This window comes from Mandrillus leucophaeus, unplaced genomic scaffold, assembly GCF_000951045.1.
Source record: "Mandrillus leucophaeus isolate KB7577 unplaced genomic scaffold, Mleu.le_1.0 Scaffold203, whole genome shotgun sequence".
Classification (NCBI taxonomy): Eukaryota; Metazoa; Chordata; class Mammalia; order Primates; family Cercopithecidae; genus Mandrillus; species Mandrillus leucophaeus.
In genome coordinates, this window is record NW_012102066.1 from 35,508 (window position 1) to 52,325 (window position 16,818).

Consider the following 16,818-nt stretch of genomic DNA (forward strand, 5'->3'; position numbering starts at 1 on the left):
TTTTTTTGTTTGTTTGTTTGTTTGTTTTTGGTAACCGTAGTTCATCTAAATGCAGCTTTTTCTGAACTTTAAAGACAGAATCACTTTTTTTTTTCTGAGACAGGGTCTTGCTTTGTTGCCCAGGCCAGACTGCAGTGGCACCATCTCAGATCACTGCAACCTCCACCTCACAGGTTCAAGAGACTCTCCTGCCTCAATCTCCCAAGTAGCTGGGATTACAGCTGCCTGCGACCACGCCCGGCTAGTTTTTGTATTTTTAGTAGAGATGGGGTTTCATCATGTTAGCCAGGCTGGTTTCGAACTCCTGACGTCAGGTGATTCGCCTGCCTTAGCCTCCCAAAGTGCTGGGATTATAGGCATGAGCCACTGTGCCTGGCCAGAATCCCATTTTTAACAAACTGAGGTAGCAAAATCATCTTTTTCATTCTTTTAGGAAATAGCTATTGCCAAAGTGAAGGTGTAGATAATACCTAGTCTTGTTACATAATGGGGATGTGGTTTGCCAAAGAATTTTCTTTATAAAATTGAAGTTTCAAGGGATGTCAGTGTTTATGCCATTTTTCCAGTTTCAAAATTATTCCATTCCATTCTAGAAATTTGAAGTATGTAACTTGAAATCCTTAATAAAATCTGGATTTAATTTTAAAAAAAGAGAGAGAGAGAGAAAGGGAGTCTCAATATGTCGCCCAGGCTGGCCTTGAACTCCTGAACTCAAGGGATTCTCCTACCTCAGCCTCCTGAGCAGCTGGGGCTACGGGTGCACATCACCATGTAATTTTGTTTTTATGTTTTATTTTTACTTATCTGCATTTTCTAATTTTTTATGAGCAATTATACTGTGTGTACTAAAGAAACAAACACTTTAAAAGCTAAATTAAGAAATATTTTTTCTTATTAAAATAGTTTTACAAATACATGAAAATTTTACTTTGCTTTACATCATTTACAAAACATATTTTTTCACACAACCAGACATCATCCTATTATCTCCACAAATTTTGTAAAATATAATTTATATTTTTGTTTTATAGATAACAAATCTCAGATAATCTGAGCTGAAGTCATCTTCACAAAAGGAAAAGTGACCTAGCACTCTAGGTAACCAAATCTACAGAAACATTTCTTACTTACAGCTCTGAAGTTTCAATATACTTTGCAGTTCCTTCAATCGTGTTACAATATTCTGTGGCAAATTTGGTAATAAGCTGGAGTAAAGTAGCACTTTTATCATCCACGGGTTCACCGTAGCTATTTAGAAGAGACTGATACTGAGCAGCTAGAACATTTATTCTTGTTTTCAACTCTGGTAAGCAATCTCTGATGTGATGCATCAGTAACCTAAAAAAGGTTTTTAGAAAGGAAGGATTTAAAAGTAAAATAAGTCAAATTTTTAAAATGGGGAAAACCTATCAAATAATTTGTCCTGGCAAATGTGATACTGTGAAATATATATTTGGTATTTGTCTTCATTTCCTGGCAGTCAGCTCCTAAAATCCTTGGACTCTCCAAAAGCATGAGAGTGTTTAGAGTGTCTTTGCATGTTAATGAGATGACTGGTGGCTGGGAGTCCCTAGATAGCTTCAGGATGGGAGCTGGTCACCAGAACAGCCTCAGAAGAAGGGAGAGAGGCCAAAGGTTGAGCTGATCACCAGTGGCCAATGAAGTTTCCATAAAAACTCAAAAGGACGCAGTTCACGGAGTCTTCAGAGAGTAGAACACATGAAGGTTCCCGGAGTGTGGTGTGCCCAGAGAGGGCACGGAAGCTCCACATTCCTTCCCACATGCCCAGCCCTGTGCATCTCTTCATCTGGCTATTTACCTATATCCTTTCTAATATGCTTTATAGTAAATGGGTATATGTTAAGTAGTGTTTCCCTGACCTCTGTGAGCCACTCTAACAAATTAATCAAACATGAAACGGGAGTCATGGGTGCCCTGACTTATAGTCCATCAGTCAGAAACACAGGCTACAACGTGTGCTTACAACTAGCATCTGACTTGGGGGCAGTCCTGTGGGACTGAACCCTCAAACTGTGGGAGCTGACGCTATCGCCAGGTAAATAGTGTTAGCATTGAATTAAAGGACATTCAGCTACAATCCCCTGGAGAATTCCTTGCTTGATGTATGGGGAAAACTCCCCATGTATCTGCTCTCAGAAGCATTATGTGCCATACTGATTAACTGTGTGTAAATAGGAAAAAAACAATTTGTATTCGTTTTTCCTAAATCATAAAAGGAAAAAAAATGCAAATTATTTTCATATTACTGCAGTTACCACAGAGAAAGCAAGCCACTCAATCAATTCTTCCTATATAATTTTGGTTTCATTGACTTGTCATTTACAATTAGTAACCAGCAAAGTAAAAATCAACCTTATTAAGATCCAAATCTATCAGTCTTTAAGGAATAAAAGTAAGAGAAAATGGCTTCCACTTCAGTCATTTATAAATAATCTAGAAACATCTTCTAGTCCCCCACCATCAATGGGTATTCAGAATCCAACGTATACAACTTAAGTTATTTCTACAGTGAATAGGAATAAAAGACATTCTATTTCTTTGTTTTTCCATCTCCCTTTCCTGGTAAATAAAAGACATTCTAAGTTAAGAATAGATAATGTGAAAATTACAAATTTTAATGCAGTTGCTGAAATGCAAAGTGCAAATGAAGTCATCTCTAGTTCTATCCACAAAACTAAATTAACCGTCAAAATTTTCATAATTAAAACATCTTAAAATCACTTGAACATTCACTCTAGACTACATGATGATGTAATGTCAACCACCCCAATAAAAACAGAGACATCTACTCTTCAGGAACCTACTATGTAAGAAACCATAAGTGAAGCTGTTAGGAACAGTATGAAAATGTAAGGAACTGAAAATAAACCCTCTCAGACACCTATTGGTAAAAACAAACACATCTCATTTCCAAAAGGTAAAAAAATTACCTGTTTAGAGTCCTAGCAAGATACTTTGTTCCATTTCTATTGGCCAGAGATGGATATTTCTTTTGAAGAAAAGCATACTCATCACGGATTGAATCAGTTACACTCTTCTTGTTGTTAATATCTAGCTGGCTCCTGAGGTTGAAAAAATTACAAAACTATTCAGCTTAATGGTTGTCCTCTTCCTACCTCAGATGATGACAGCACCAGCCATTATTCTCTAATACCTGACAGGGACTGTTTTATTTAATTCTCACAATAATTTTATGTGACAGGTATTATTACCCCATTGTATAGCAAGGAACTGAGGCTCACAGAGACTAACTTACCCAAGGTCACACACTAACTGGCATAGCCAAGACTGGAACTAAGTGAATTATAAGTAACTAGTGCCTAAATAGAGTAGGCCTCATTATTACCATTAACTATAGACAAAAACAGTAAGTAACAGGTATAGACATGTATAAAAATATAAGAGTATCTTAGTCAACTGTATATTTTATCCATGCCAGGGAACTAATTCCGCCCAAAAATAATTAAGTTAATTTGAAGAACAATCATCTACAAATAATGAACAGTGTTGCGCCACCTCCTTGCCTGAAAAAAGAGACAGCTGGAATTCAGAGTGGGGATGGGAGAATGACAGGAGGGATGGGATGGAAGGACATTAAAATAGAAGCAGACAACTGGAATGGATCTTATATATCAGGTAGTAAAAACATTTTCATTTTCTAAAGGCTTGAGACCCAAAGACATTAGGTGTCATTTAAACCTACATTGTATCTAGTTTATGGAAGAACTGGGACTAGAACTCAGATTTCATGATAATTTCAGGGTTTCCTAGCATATGAAGGCTTTGGACTAAAAGAGAGATTCATCCGAGTCCAGCTCTTTCACTACCCATGTGACTTTTGGTTAAATGTATAACCTGAGGTTTCTGATTATAAAATAGACATCAACACCTACCTCAGGGGATACTCTGAGGATTCCAAGAGATACCATTTGCAAATTGCTCACAGTAGAGTGTCTAAAACGTAATTAGACACTCAATAATAGTTTCCTTTTTCCAATTTTTAATACCAACTATTTATAATTAGGATACCTTTAATAAAATTTCTCCAAGTCACATCCTGGCAATTACACAAAATCACTAATGCTAGGGATTAAACCAATCTATTAAAATCCTGCCACCTTAAACTCTTTCTCGACTGTGTATACATTAGGTAATTTTTCCCTTACCCAGTACCTCTTCATACATTGCTTAACATGATAGGCAAGAATTCTTAAAGCCTGGCTATTACAACATTTCTTCCATGTTGTGGTACTGCTTACTTTAGAAACATTTTCCATTAAAAATTTCTCTGGGGGCAGGCATAGCGGCTCATGCCTGTAATCCTAGCACCTGGGAAACCAAGGTTGGAGGACTGCTTGAGCCCAAGAAGTCGAGACAAGCCTGGGCAACATGGCAAGACCTTGTCATTACAAAAAAAATTAAAAATTAGCCAGGTGTGGTGGTACACGTAACCTGTAGTCTCAGCTACTTGAAAGGCTGAAGTGGAAGGATCACTTGAGCCCAGAGGTCGAGGCTACAATAAGCCACAATCACGCCACTGCATTCCAGCCTAGGCAACAGAGACACCCTGTTTCCAAAAAAAAAAACAAAATTTCTATCTCTTTTCTCCCTTTAGGGCAATTGATTCTTTAGCAATACCAAGATCATAGTAAAAGGGAGAAAAAATACAGGACAGTATCACATTTCAAACAGATTTTAGAAATTCAGACTTGCTCTGAAGTGAGAATGCTACCAATTCTTATCCCATTCTAACTGCTAACCTGTTAACTACTCCAATTATTCCAAGTTTGACTGGAATAACCCTTCCCATCAATACATCCATGGCATCGGTACCCGCATCCATGAGATCAAGTTTAGTGATTACAGCTAGGGTTCTGCGACCTGGTAAATGCAAAAAGAGAAAAGGGCAAAGAAAAGAAAGAAAGAAAGAAAATGATCCATTAAATAAAACTATTAAGCATTAATAAAGGAAAACCCTCATCTATAATCCCACTTAGTATTACCTCTGTCATCATTTTGGTAATGCCTTTCTTACCAGTACTTTTTAAAAAATAATTTTAAACATTGTGTACAATTTTTAAAAACATTTTTGCCAGGTGTGGTGGCTCATGCCTGTAATTCCAGCAGTTTGGGAGGCCAAAGCAGGCGGATCACCTGAGGTCAGGAGTTCGAGACCAGCCTGACTAACATGGTAAAACCCCATCTCTACTAAAAATACAAAAATTAGCCAGGCGTAGTGGTAGACGCCTATAATCCCAGCTGCTCGGGAGGCTGAGGCAGGAGAATTGCTTAAACCCGGGAGGCGAAGGTTGCAGTGAGCTGAGAGCATGCCATTGCACTCCAGCCTGGATGATAGAGCAAGACTCCGTCTCACAAAAATATAGATATAGATATAGATATAGATAAAGATATAGATATATAGATAGATAGTATATATAAAAAAATAGAGTTTTTTCACATGCAATTTTTTGTTGGCTCTTAGGGCTATTTTGTAAGCATTTAAAAAATCTATATAAAATTTACATCCAGGTGATATGGCCCATGCCTATAATCCCAACACTTTGGAAGGCCAAGGCGGACAGATTGCTTGAGCCCAGGAGTTCAAGACCAGCCTGGGCAAAGTGGTGAAACTCTGTCTCTACAACAAATAGAAAACTTAGCAGGGTATGGTAGTCCTAGCTACAGGTGAGGCTGAGGTGGGAGAACTACCTGAGGCCAAGAGGTCAAGGCTGCAGTGAGCCGTGATTGCACCACTGCACTCCAGCCTGGGCAATGGAATGAGACCCTGTCTCAAAAAACAAAAATTAAAATAAAAATATTGACTCCTTTTTGGTGTACAGTTCTAAGAGTTTTGACAAATGCCAAGAGATATTTCACAACCGACTCAAGACACTGCTGCCCCCCACCAAATTTTCTTATGCTAACCAATCAAACCAATTTTCCATCCCTAGTTTTGCCTTTTCTAGAATGTTATATAAACAAAATCAGATAGTACATAACCTTTTGAGTCTGGCTTCTTTCATTTAGCATAATGCAGTTGAGATTCATCCATGTTCTTTTTTATTGCGGAGTAGTGTCCCATTGTATGGAATGTACTATACTTTAGTTTCACTCCTCATCTGAGAAATATGTGAGATGTTCCCAGTTTTTGGAAATTATGAATAAAGATGCTGTAGACATTTGTATATAGTTTTTATATGAACACTGGTTCTCATTTAACATGGTTAAACACCTAGGAATGGGACTGCTAATTTAACTTTACAAGAAACTGCCAGACTTGTTTCCCAAAATGACTATACCACTCCCACCAGCAATGTATGAGTTCAATTGCTCTGCATAGTGTACAATTTTTAGTCATAAGCATTTTTCTTTTTTTTTTTTTTTTTTTGTGCAGTGGTACAATCTCGGCTCACTGTAACCTTCGCCTCCTGAGTTCAAATGATTCTCATGTCTCAGCCTCCCCAGTAGCTGGGATTACAGGCATGCACCACCATGCCCGGCTAATTTTTGCATTTTTAATGGAGATGGGTTTTCACCATGTTGGCCAGGTTGCTCTGGAACTTCTGGCCTCAAGCGATCCGCTCACCTCAGCCTCCCAAAGTGCTGGAATTACAAGTGTAAGCCACCACGCCAAGCATTTTTCTGTATTGTTCCAAATCAACAAAATCATCCTTTTTAATTATTTCATATTTTACTGTTATAATTTACTTAATCCTTCCAACTGTTGGTCGTATTAAGTTGTTTCAAAATTTTAATACTATAAATAATACTAGGCCAATTATTTCCTTATGATGTATTACTAGATTAAGATTAGTAATCAAGCCAGGTGCAGTGGCTCACTCCTGTAATCCTAACACTTTAGGAGACTGAGGCGGGCAGATCGCTTGAGCCCAGGAGTGCGAGGCTGCAGTGAGGCATGATTGTGCCACTGCACTCCAGGCCTGGGCAACAGAGTAAGACCCTACATCCAATACAAAAAAAAGATTAGATTAAAAATATTACAATATTTATGGCTCGAGGGTCAGTTTAAAATAGAGTTAATACATATAAAATGCTTAACAGGTTTTTTTTTGTTTGTTTTTTTACGAAGGTCTGGCTCTGAGCCCAGGCAAGAGTGCAATGGCATGATCTTGGCTCAGTGCAACCTCTGCCTTCCAGGCTCAAGCCATCCTCCCACCTCAGCATCCCAAGTAGCTAGGACCACAGGCCAGTGCCACCATACCCAGCTAATTTTTTTTTTTGTATTTTTTATAGAGATGGGGTCTCATTTTGCTGCCCAGGCTGGTGTCGAACTCCTGAGCTCAAGTGATCCACCAGCCTTGCCTCCCAAAGTGCTGGTATTACGGGCATGAGCCACTGAGCCCAGCCTACTTTAAATAATAAAAATAAATGTAAATAAACTCTTTGATAAAGTTTATCTTTTACTTTAACTGAAGTGAACATTATTTACTCAAATGGTAAAAAAAATTTTCTTAAAAACTTGAAATATAAAATTTTGGGGCCAGGCACAGTGGCTCACACCTGTAATCCCAGCACTTTGGGAGAACGAGGCGGGCAGATCACAAGGTCAGGAGATCGAGACCATCCTGGCTAACATGGTGAAACCCTGTCTCTACTAAAAATACAAAAAATTAGCCGGGCGTGGTGGCAGGCACCTGTAGTCCCAGCTACTCGGGAGGCTGAGGTAGGAGAATGGCGTGAACCCGGGAGGCAGAGCTTGCAGAGAGCCAAGATCACGCCACTGCACTCCAGCCTGGGTGATAGAGCAAGACTCTGTATCAAAAAAAAAAAAAAGTGTTAAAGTGACCCTGCTTATGGGATTTTTTATTGGCAGTCTTAGCACTATTTCATATCAAATTTTTATTTGAAATTAGTCTTCAAAGCAGGGTAAGAAAAACACGACACAACCTTCAGACCCTCTAAATAGTAAGGTGAAAAAAATGGTTTCTATATGAGGCCATGCACACATTTGTTAGCAACAATAGTAACCACTCTCTTACAAGCCAGCATTTTATACATGCTACGAGATGTGCACTACATCATTAGTCAAGCATCAGTGACCCACAGTGTGAACTAATCCTTGGGGTTAAAATGCTTCATGAAAAGATTTTACCTTCATTTCTAAAAATCCCCTTTGCCTTGAGCATGTCTAAATGTTCTCTACCTCTGCAGAATGTAGATACCATAATTCTCTACTGTACCATAATAATCTACAATGATTATCTACTGTGTTATTTTTTTTAAAGAGTCTATGTTGCCCAGGCTGACTTTGAACTCCTGACCTCAAACAATGCTCCCATCTCAGCGTTCTGAGTAGCTGGGACCACAGGCACATGTGACCATACCTGGCTATGTTATTTACTCTTAAAAGCCAGCCATTCAAATACCTAAGTTGCAAAACAAGAAATCCTTTTTGCAAAGCCACTGTATTATTTTAAAATTATTAGGTAACCATTACAAATAAAGATGTGAAATATTTTTGCCTAGTCTGTATAGCAATTTAATAACCTTATTTTCCATCAGAATTTCTATTTTTATAAACAAAAATAGGAAAGCATTATCTTTTAAATTTGTATTAACAACTAGAGATACTGTTTTTAAAGAGAAAAATTCCTTTCTCAAGGGTAGATTTACCATTGTAAAATAAGCATCTCATTAAATATTAACATCTGTCCTTACCATCTGGATCTACCTCTCTTGAAATTTTAAGTGCCTCTGATGTTGCCATATCTGTATTAGCAGCAGTGACAGCGAGGATAATGGAATTTGGGTTACTGATGAACCGAAGAATGAGCTCTCTGATTTGAAGCTCAATATCCTTAGGTTGATCACCTACAGGCACCTAAACCAAACAGAGATGAGCAAGGAACTAATAGTTAAAAATCAACTCCGCTTTTTTACCCACATTTAATCCACAGAATATAGGTATATCCATTTACAAATAGTTAAAATAAAAATAAAGACATTAATAATATACTACAGTGGTATTTATGATTCTGGTAATGTGTCGAGTCTCAAACTGTAACTCTTGCAAATATCAAAAGTTAATTTAATACAATCCCCTGTTAAGAAGTGGTCAGTGTGGACTGGCTAGATACAAATTCATTCATTCATTCATTCAATTATCAAGTGTTTACTGGCAGCCTACTCTATTTCAGGCTCTTTTCTGAACGTGATTTCAGGTCATGTCAGATTATGTTACAGTAGCAAATTTTAAAAAGACCAAACTTCCTGTCTTCATAGAACTTATGTTTTAGTAATAACAGGCATATAATAAACAAAAACATATATATAGTATCCAGATGGTGGTAAGGGCTATGGAAAAATAAGGCAGAACAGCAGGCTAGGGAATGATTAGAGAAGATTATGATATATTTTTTTTTGAGACAGGGTATCACTCTATCACCTAGGCTGGAGTGCAATGGTGCGATCATAGCTCACTGTATCTTTGAACTCCTGGGCTCAAATGATGCTCCTGCCCCAGCCTCCCAAAGTGCTAGAACTACAAGCATAAGCCACTGCACCTGGCCATTAGGATTATGATTTTAATGTTTTAAATTGGTTTATATTTTTAAATACAGTAATCAGGGAAACTTCACTGAGACAACTGACACTTAAGAGAATGAGCAGAAATTAAGCCAATAAGGGAGAGGTACATACAGATATATGGGGGAAAAACAGTCCAAAGAGAGTGAACAGTGAGGGCAGGAGGCTGAAGCAAGAGGAGTTAGGAGAAGAATAGGGACGTACCAAGTAGATACTTCAGATCTCTGTAAAAACTTGGGCTTTTACTCTGAGTGAAATGGGAGAAGTTTTAAGTCAAGGAATGACAAGCAACTGGAGAGGTTTTGAGCCAAGGGATGACACAATCGAATTTTCACTTTAATAGTATCACTGTCTACTAAGATGAGATCATGAGGAAGACCTATTATTTATTATTGTGCAGTAATCTAGGTGGCACGATAGTGGCTAGATTAGGATAGTAGCTATGAATTTATAAAACATGATTGAGTACTGGATATACTATAAAGGTAGGAAGAGCCAAGAGGATTTGCTGGCAGGAAGTGGGATGTGGGATAAATTTGTGTCAAGGATGACTACAAACTCTGACTAAGCAATTGGCAGAATGGAGTTGCCATTTATTTATTATTTATTTATTTAGAGACAGGGTCTCACTCTGTTGGCCAGGATAGAGTGCAGTGATGCAATCATAGCTCACTATAGCCTCAAATTCCTGGGCTTAAGCAATCCTCTTGCCTCAGCTGGGACTACATGCATGCACCACCCTGCCCGACTAATTTTTGTACTTTTTGTAGAGACATGGTCTCCCTATGTTGCCCAGGCTGGTCTCGAACTCCTGGGCTCAAAGAATTCCTCCCACCTTGATCTCCCAAAGTGCTGGGATTACAGGATAAGCCACCACACCAAACAGAGATAATTAAAAATCAACTCAGCTTTTTAATGAGTTGCCAATAAATGGCATGAGTTGCCATTTATTGCAATGAGGGAAGACTACAGAAGGACCAAATCTAGTTGAGGAACAGGTCAGGAATTTGGTATTAGAGTTTGAAATGTCTATTAGACATTTAAGTATATATGTTGAATAGGAACTAGATACAGAAGTCTGAAGATATTTGAATGCCATCAATATACAGAGCCTTATGTAGTTAAAGCCATAAAATCTAATGAAATCATCAAGGGGAAAGTGTACCTAGAGAAAACAAGAGGTCCACAAACTGAGCTCTGGGGCACTTACTGTTTAGACATTGGGGAGATGAGAAGAAACAGCAAAAGAGACTGAAAAGGAGTGGCCAGTGAGACTGGAGATAAACCTGTAGAGTGTGGTATCCTGGAAGCCAAGTAAAGAAAGTGTTTCAAGGAGAAAGGAGGGCTCAACGTTATCAAATGCTGCTAACAGATCAAAGTGATTTCAAAAAGAAGCTGATTATTCTCATATGGGATGTCAAGCAAGTGAAAACAACCTGGCCAAATCTACAACTATTCCTTCCTTACCTTGGTCATTCCTGGCAAATCCACAAGTGTCAAATTGACAACGTTGGGTGAAAAAATCTTAAGATGAATTGGTTCAGGGCTTACTCCCTAGAAATAAATTTCAAAATATTATATAAAAATCACATTAAAATATCAATGAACTATGAAGTAATAAACTTCAAGTACATAGACATTAATGCTTTTAAAAATGAATTAAGTAATGATCCCAAAAACTTTTTTTAACAATCAAAACCTGATGAAACACATGGGAAGTTAGGTAGCCAGCCATATTAACAGGTTATAAGCCTACCTCCACCCCTGTATCATATTATATACACATGTATTATATACCATGTATTATTTTACATTCTTTTCTCTTGATTATAAACATACACCTTTCCCCTTTTTTTTGAGACAAGTTCTCACTCTATTACCCAGGCTGGAGTGCAGTGGTGTAATCGTGGCGCACTGCAGCCTCAAAATCCTGGGCTCAAGCAATCCTCTTGCCTTAGCCTCCTGAGTAGCTGGGACTATAAGGTGTGTACCACCATGCCCAGGTAATTTTTAAAAAATTTTTTGTAGAGACAGGGCATTACACTGTTGCCCAGGCTGGCATGTACCATTCCTTAAACATGTTTAATAGATTTAGCACTGAATAAAACAATAATGTATTCCCCACTATCCAAATTTATGAGGCTCCAAGTTCAGAAGGTAAGGCATAGATAACAAGTTGTCCAAATCAGCTTGGTTCCTGATCTTTGAATATCAAGTGGCAAGAATGTGTATGGTAAGAGATTCCTCAAGAAGTTTATCTAAATCTTTAATGTCTAGTAAGAATTTGGATAGTGAGAGATACATGTATTTTCTCTCCTGTAGACTAAGATTACTGTGTAGGCTCCCTCCTCTTCACCACTGGCCCTCTGCAAGTTTTAGGATTAAATCAACTACATGTAAAAAGACACTTATGAGATGTTTATACCCCATCTTTGTACATGCCCTTCTTTACCCTTTAATATATCCTCTCATCATCTGTTTATCTACCTTACGTTTTCCCTCATTAACCCACTGAAAATTCTAATTTGCCAGCAAGTTTTTAATATCCTTTACTCCATGTTCCCTATACAATTATATTTGCTATTTTAGATTACTTTGTGCTACTTTTTCATTTTAAATACTCCAGTGTTCCAAAGCTAACAGATGTCAATACCTGGCATACCTATTTAGGTTGTGTATTTCTCAGGACCTTTATTGCCGTGGCATTCCCCTATCATGTCCAATACAAAGCTTTGCCCAATGCCTTTACAACTCCAATCTCATAGACATTTTAAATCCTTCAGGGCTTTATGTTAGGCATATGCAGTCATTTACATATTTTGACATAAAAATTATATAAGATCAAAGTATCATTTACTTCATTACATACGTGATTTGGGAAAGAAGAGATGTTTCATAGATTTGGGGTTGGGGGACTTTTCATCTTTTAGACACTGCGGATGAAAAGCTGCTAGGTAAGTAAATTATATCCTCAACATAAATTAAACATCTTGTAGGTATATAGACTCAATCTTTAATGACATTCAGTTTAGTTAACTAAAAACATTTTTGAATCACCACAACACTCTAAATTCTGGTACTGTGTAAAATTACCACCAATTGCTGAGTTCAGTAAGTAAATGGGGACTGTAGGAGAGATAATTCAGACTGATGTTATGATCAATAACATTCCAAAAGCCAAAAATATCCCTGATATAATTAGAGGAATGATGACAAGCTAATCTAGTTTCTGGCCACTTTTCCAACCCCTTCTACACAACATGGTTTCTAGAAATTCAGGGAAGTATGGCAGCAGTAGCAGTAACTCAAAGGTAACCAGCCTAGAGTTCAATAATGGACAAACGTCAGTCAGTCACTGTATAACAGCAACAAATACCTTGAACAGTCATAAAGAGTTAACATGACTCTAAAAATGCCTTTCTGTCAGGAAATAATCTTTTAGCACAGTAACTGGCAGATACAAGGGTTCAATATTTGTTGAATATTAGTACTAGGCTAGGGCCCACTTGTGGGATTAAATGTGCCTCTGGATAATGTAAGAATGGAGCTAAGAACAAAAAGGAAGGGAAATAAAAATTTAAAGAGATATATGTAAAAATGTAAAGAGAAAAATAAGAGGAATAAAGAAGAGAGAAGACAGAAGACAGCAGAATTCAGGCAAGGGAGTGACAGTACCTAGTGTCAAGATTAACAGTATCTTAGATACCTAACTTACTTTACATTGTCACAATCTCAGAAAATAAGAAAGTAACCAGTTGCTAATGTATTACTTTTCACTTTCACTAAAAAAAAAAAAAAAAAATCCCAATGTGTCTCTCTTTGCTTTCATAAGCAAATCTAGCCATCCACAGGCAAGAAAAAGAACTCCTCAAAAGATATAAATAAGTGATACAATGCTTCCTGAGTTGGAGTACAATCAATCCTTCAGAAAAAGATAACTTATTGTAGCAATATTAAGTAGAATTATATAATAATGTGGTATGTACATGACAGGAACAAGAATAAACATCTAAATAAAATACCTGATTTATATGAAAGCTTTAAGAAAGAAAAGGGATTTTAAGCAAAGTTCTACATATTTGTGAAAATACTCCATTTGTTTCAAAGTCCATTATGAATTTTCAATGTCCATCGCTTCTCGGCCTTTTGGCTAAGATCAAGAGTATGAATTTACAATGCCCTTCACATATTATCTACAGAATACCTCAATTATATATTTACTGATGCTTATGCCTTCTAGCACAAAAAGATGCCTACCTTATTATTTCCTGAAATTCTTTCTGTTTCATTTTCAATTTCTTGTCGAATTTCATCAAAATCCGTGTAAAGCTAAAAGTTTTCGAAATAAAAAAGCATAATATTCAAAATAAGATCAAAAGTTCTTAAGTTGGAGGGGAAGTCCATATACTTCAAGGATGTCTATGTATTTGCTTCAGAGAATAAATAAATTCAAATGTATACGTATCATTTTCTGAGCTAAGGATTCATAGTTTTTTTATGAGTTGTTTTTTGTTTGTTTGTTTGGCTTTTTTTTTTTTTTTTGAGACAGGGTCTGACTCTGGCATAATCATGGCTCACTACAGCCTCAACCTTACATCCTCAAGCCATCCTCCTGCCTCAGCCTTCCAAGTAGCTAGGATTACAGGTGCATGCCACCATGCGAGGCTAATTTTTTTTAGTTTTTACAGAGACAGGATCTCCTTATATTGCCCAGGCTGGACTCGAACTCCTGGGCTCAAGTGATCCACCCATTTTAGCCTCCCTAAGTACTGGGATTACTTGCATGAGCCGCTACGCCTGGCCATTATGAACTTTTCAAAGCTTCCTGATCCCACAACAATTAAGAATCACCAAATCACAGAGAAAATCAGCCTCAATTTCAAGTGTTTTCCAATAAACTGTGGTTGGAAACGTTACTAAGATTTATTTTATAAGGAATAGTTATAGTTACTTCAAAATAACTTAATTGCCAATGATTAGAAACTAAATTATCAAGTATTCATACAAAATATTATTTTCAACATTATTTCATTATACGCTTGTGTGATTACCTTATTTTTGGTGTGAAGAAATTTACCCCATTCTTCTGCTTCCACCCCTGGAAAAAGAAAAACTCATTTATTAGAAACTATGGAAACTACTTTTTATCTTTAGGAATTCAAAAAGGCAACATAATAAAACACTTGTTAACTTGTATTTAATTCTGCCATTAAGTACAAGTTAACAAGTATTTTAAAGTCTGCTAAATTATATTTTTCTAAAATTGTATTTTCTGCTAAATTATATTTTAAAAATTGTATGGTGTATTTCAAAAACATGACCAACTTCAGGCAGAGCTGCTCACATGTCTTCCCACCAGCTGAAATCTAGATTTTGCAAATAAAATTGTTTATTTCTCTTCATTTTTTTGGTGAAGTTATATTACAGTAAAAGAAATATTCTTTAGTTTTAAACATCTTACGTATAAAAGCAGTTTTCTGACGAAAGTAAAGTTAGGGGCTAAGAAGAAAAATTAAGAATCCCACTGAGTAGTGCAAAAACCGTATGTAACAGATTCACACATATGACTCAAGGAAAAATTTTACAATGTGTCAATGAAACAGCTAATTCTTCAGTTCTTTTTAAAAATTTGGTTTCCTGTTGGTTACCTGTAGAGTCACAATTTGCTGTTCCTTTAAAGAGCTCTCTCATTATTATAGAGCTAGCTGCTTTGTAATTTACACACACTTTCAAGGTGATTTTCCCCCAGGGTCAAGACTTTTCCCTTGGAACTGGAGGCAGGAAAGAAATAAAATGGAAGAAAAGAAAAAACAAGAACCCTGGTATATGCAGCGTAAGGAGTTGCCACTCTCCATTAGTTTCCAGTCATAGGTCTGTTCCTCTTGTACTTGCTGAAAGAGGAAAACAGATTCACTGTTGCACTGTGTGAAGTAGTCTAAAACTTGGAGAGCAAGATACATTCTGTTTTTCCTAGAGAAACTAGAACTGTTTAATTGTGGAAAGATAATCTAACTTTAATCTCCTCCAAACACAGCTGTTTTGCTTTTGTCAAATTTAGAGAAGGTTAAAATATCTTAATAAGTTTATTGAATAATGCATATCAGCCACCTGAAGTCTAAATAAAAATGATTGTAAGATATTCAGATAAATAGAAGAGTGAGTCAATGCTTTGGTGGGATAAAGGTAAATAAAACTGGATCCTTTTTGCAGATAAAATGCTCACCTACTTGTAGCTTAGTACCTTCTTCCAAGAAGTCTCATTGGAGGACTGGAGTAATCTAGGTGAACAGAACTCACAAAATGCAAGTACTACATACCAAAGAGCTGTTTCTACTTTATCTTATATTTAAAAAGGCCTGACTTCACAAGCACGTCTTCAAAAATAAAAATAAAATAAATTACATTCACCACCAAAAAAGCTTGCATTTTGATGCAATGCCAAAAAAATAACAGGAACCACTAAAACCTGCAATCAATGTGGATGGGCAAATAAAAATGGAAGAAAAAAAAAATGCACACAGCCTGTAATAGTACATAAGCACACATGCAGGCATAAGAGAAAAAAAGGGTCAAAAGCAAATGGATAAAGGAAACCTTTAGAAAGGTGTCTTGAGTTTTTCCATGTAGCAGGGTCTGTAGTTAAAGAGAAACAGCACAGAATAAGTTTAGTGCTTATCCCTAAAATTTTAAACCTTATTAAAAATTCAAATGTGCAGAAACCTGATCACATTTCAAATGCACATAGCATTCAATCATTCAAAATTTACAACTAGAATTAGAGGGACGTATATAATATTTTTAAGTCACAGAAACAAAGCATATTGCTTGCCATAACTTTTTTAGGAAAAAACCTTTCCAATATAATTAGCTATATCTGCCTTGTCTGAAGGTAGTTATCTCAATTGATTGTTCAGTCAGTTACAGATGGAACTCCTTGTTCTACTCTTTCCCCCTTTCTCACTACTGCACTTGACTAGTCTAAAAAATAAAAATTAAATTTTTAAAATTAATAATAAAAAAGTTATGTCACCACTGTTTCTAACTCTGACACAAATGAAGCACAATCAATCCACTATTCAAAAATTTGGGACAGGTGTGGGGCTCACACCTGTAATCCCAGCACTTTGAGATGCCAAGGCAGACTGATCACCTGAGATCAGAAGCTCGAGACCAGCCTGGCCAACATGGCAAAATACCGTCTTTACTAAAAATACAAAAATTAGCTGGGCCTAGTGACACACACCTGTAATC

The 16,818-nt window shown here is 36.8% G+C and overlaps 1 protein-coding gene across 1 annotated transcript in view; it reads right to left on the reverse strand.

The window, feature by feature from the left end:
- The window catches only part of DNM1L (dynamin 1-like), a 45,630-nt gene that overhangs the window by 21,928 nt on the left and 6,884 nt on the right, over nucleotides 1-16,818 (reverse strand). The window contains exons 2-9 of the mRNA XM_011979540.1: nucleotides 16,162-16,200; nucleotides 14,619-14,665; nucleotides 13,825-13,896; nucleotides 11,035-11,121; nucleotides 8,701-8,863; nucleotides 4,782-4,902; nucleotides 2,952-3,083; nucleotides 1,132-1,338 (exon numbers count right to left, since the gene is read on the reverse strand). Of these exons, the coding sequence (XP_011834930.1) occupies nucleotides 1,132-1,338; nucleotides 2,952-3,083; nucleotides 4,782-4,902; nucleotides 8,701-8,863; nucleotides 11,035-11,043 (632 nt within the window). The 5' untranslated portion in view covers nucleotides 11,044-11,121; nucleotides 13,825-13,896; nucleotides 14,619-14,665; nucleotides 16,162-16,200. The remainder of the gene's footprint in view (nucleotides 1-1,131; nucleotides 1,339-2,951; nucleotides 3,084-4,781; nucleotides 4,903-8,700; nucleotides 8,864-11,034; nucleotides 11,122-13,824; nucleotides 13,897-14,618; nucleotides 14,666-16,161; nucleotides 16,201-16,818) is intronic.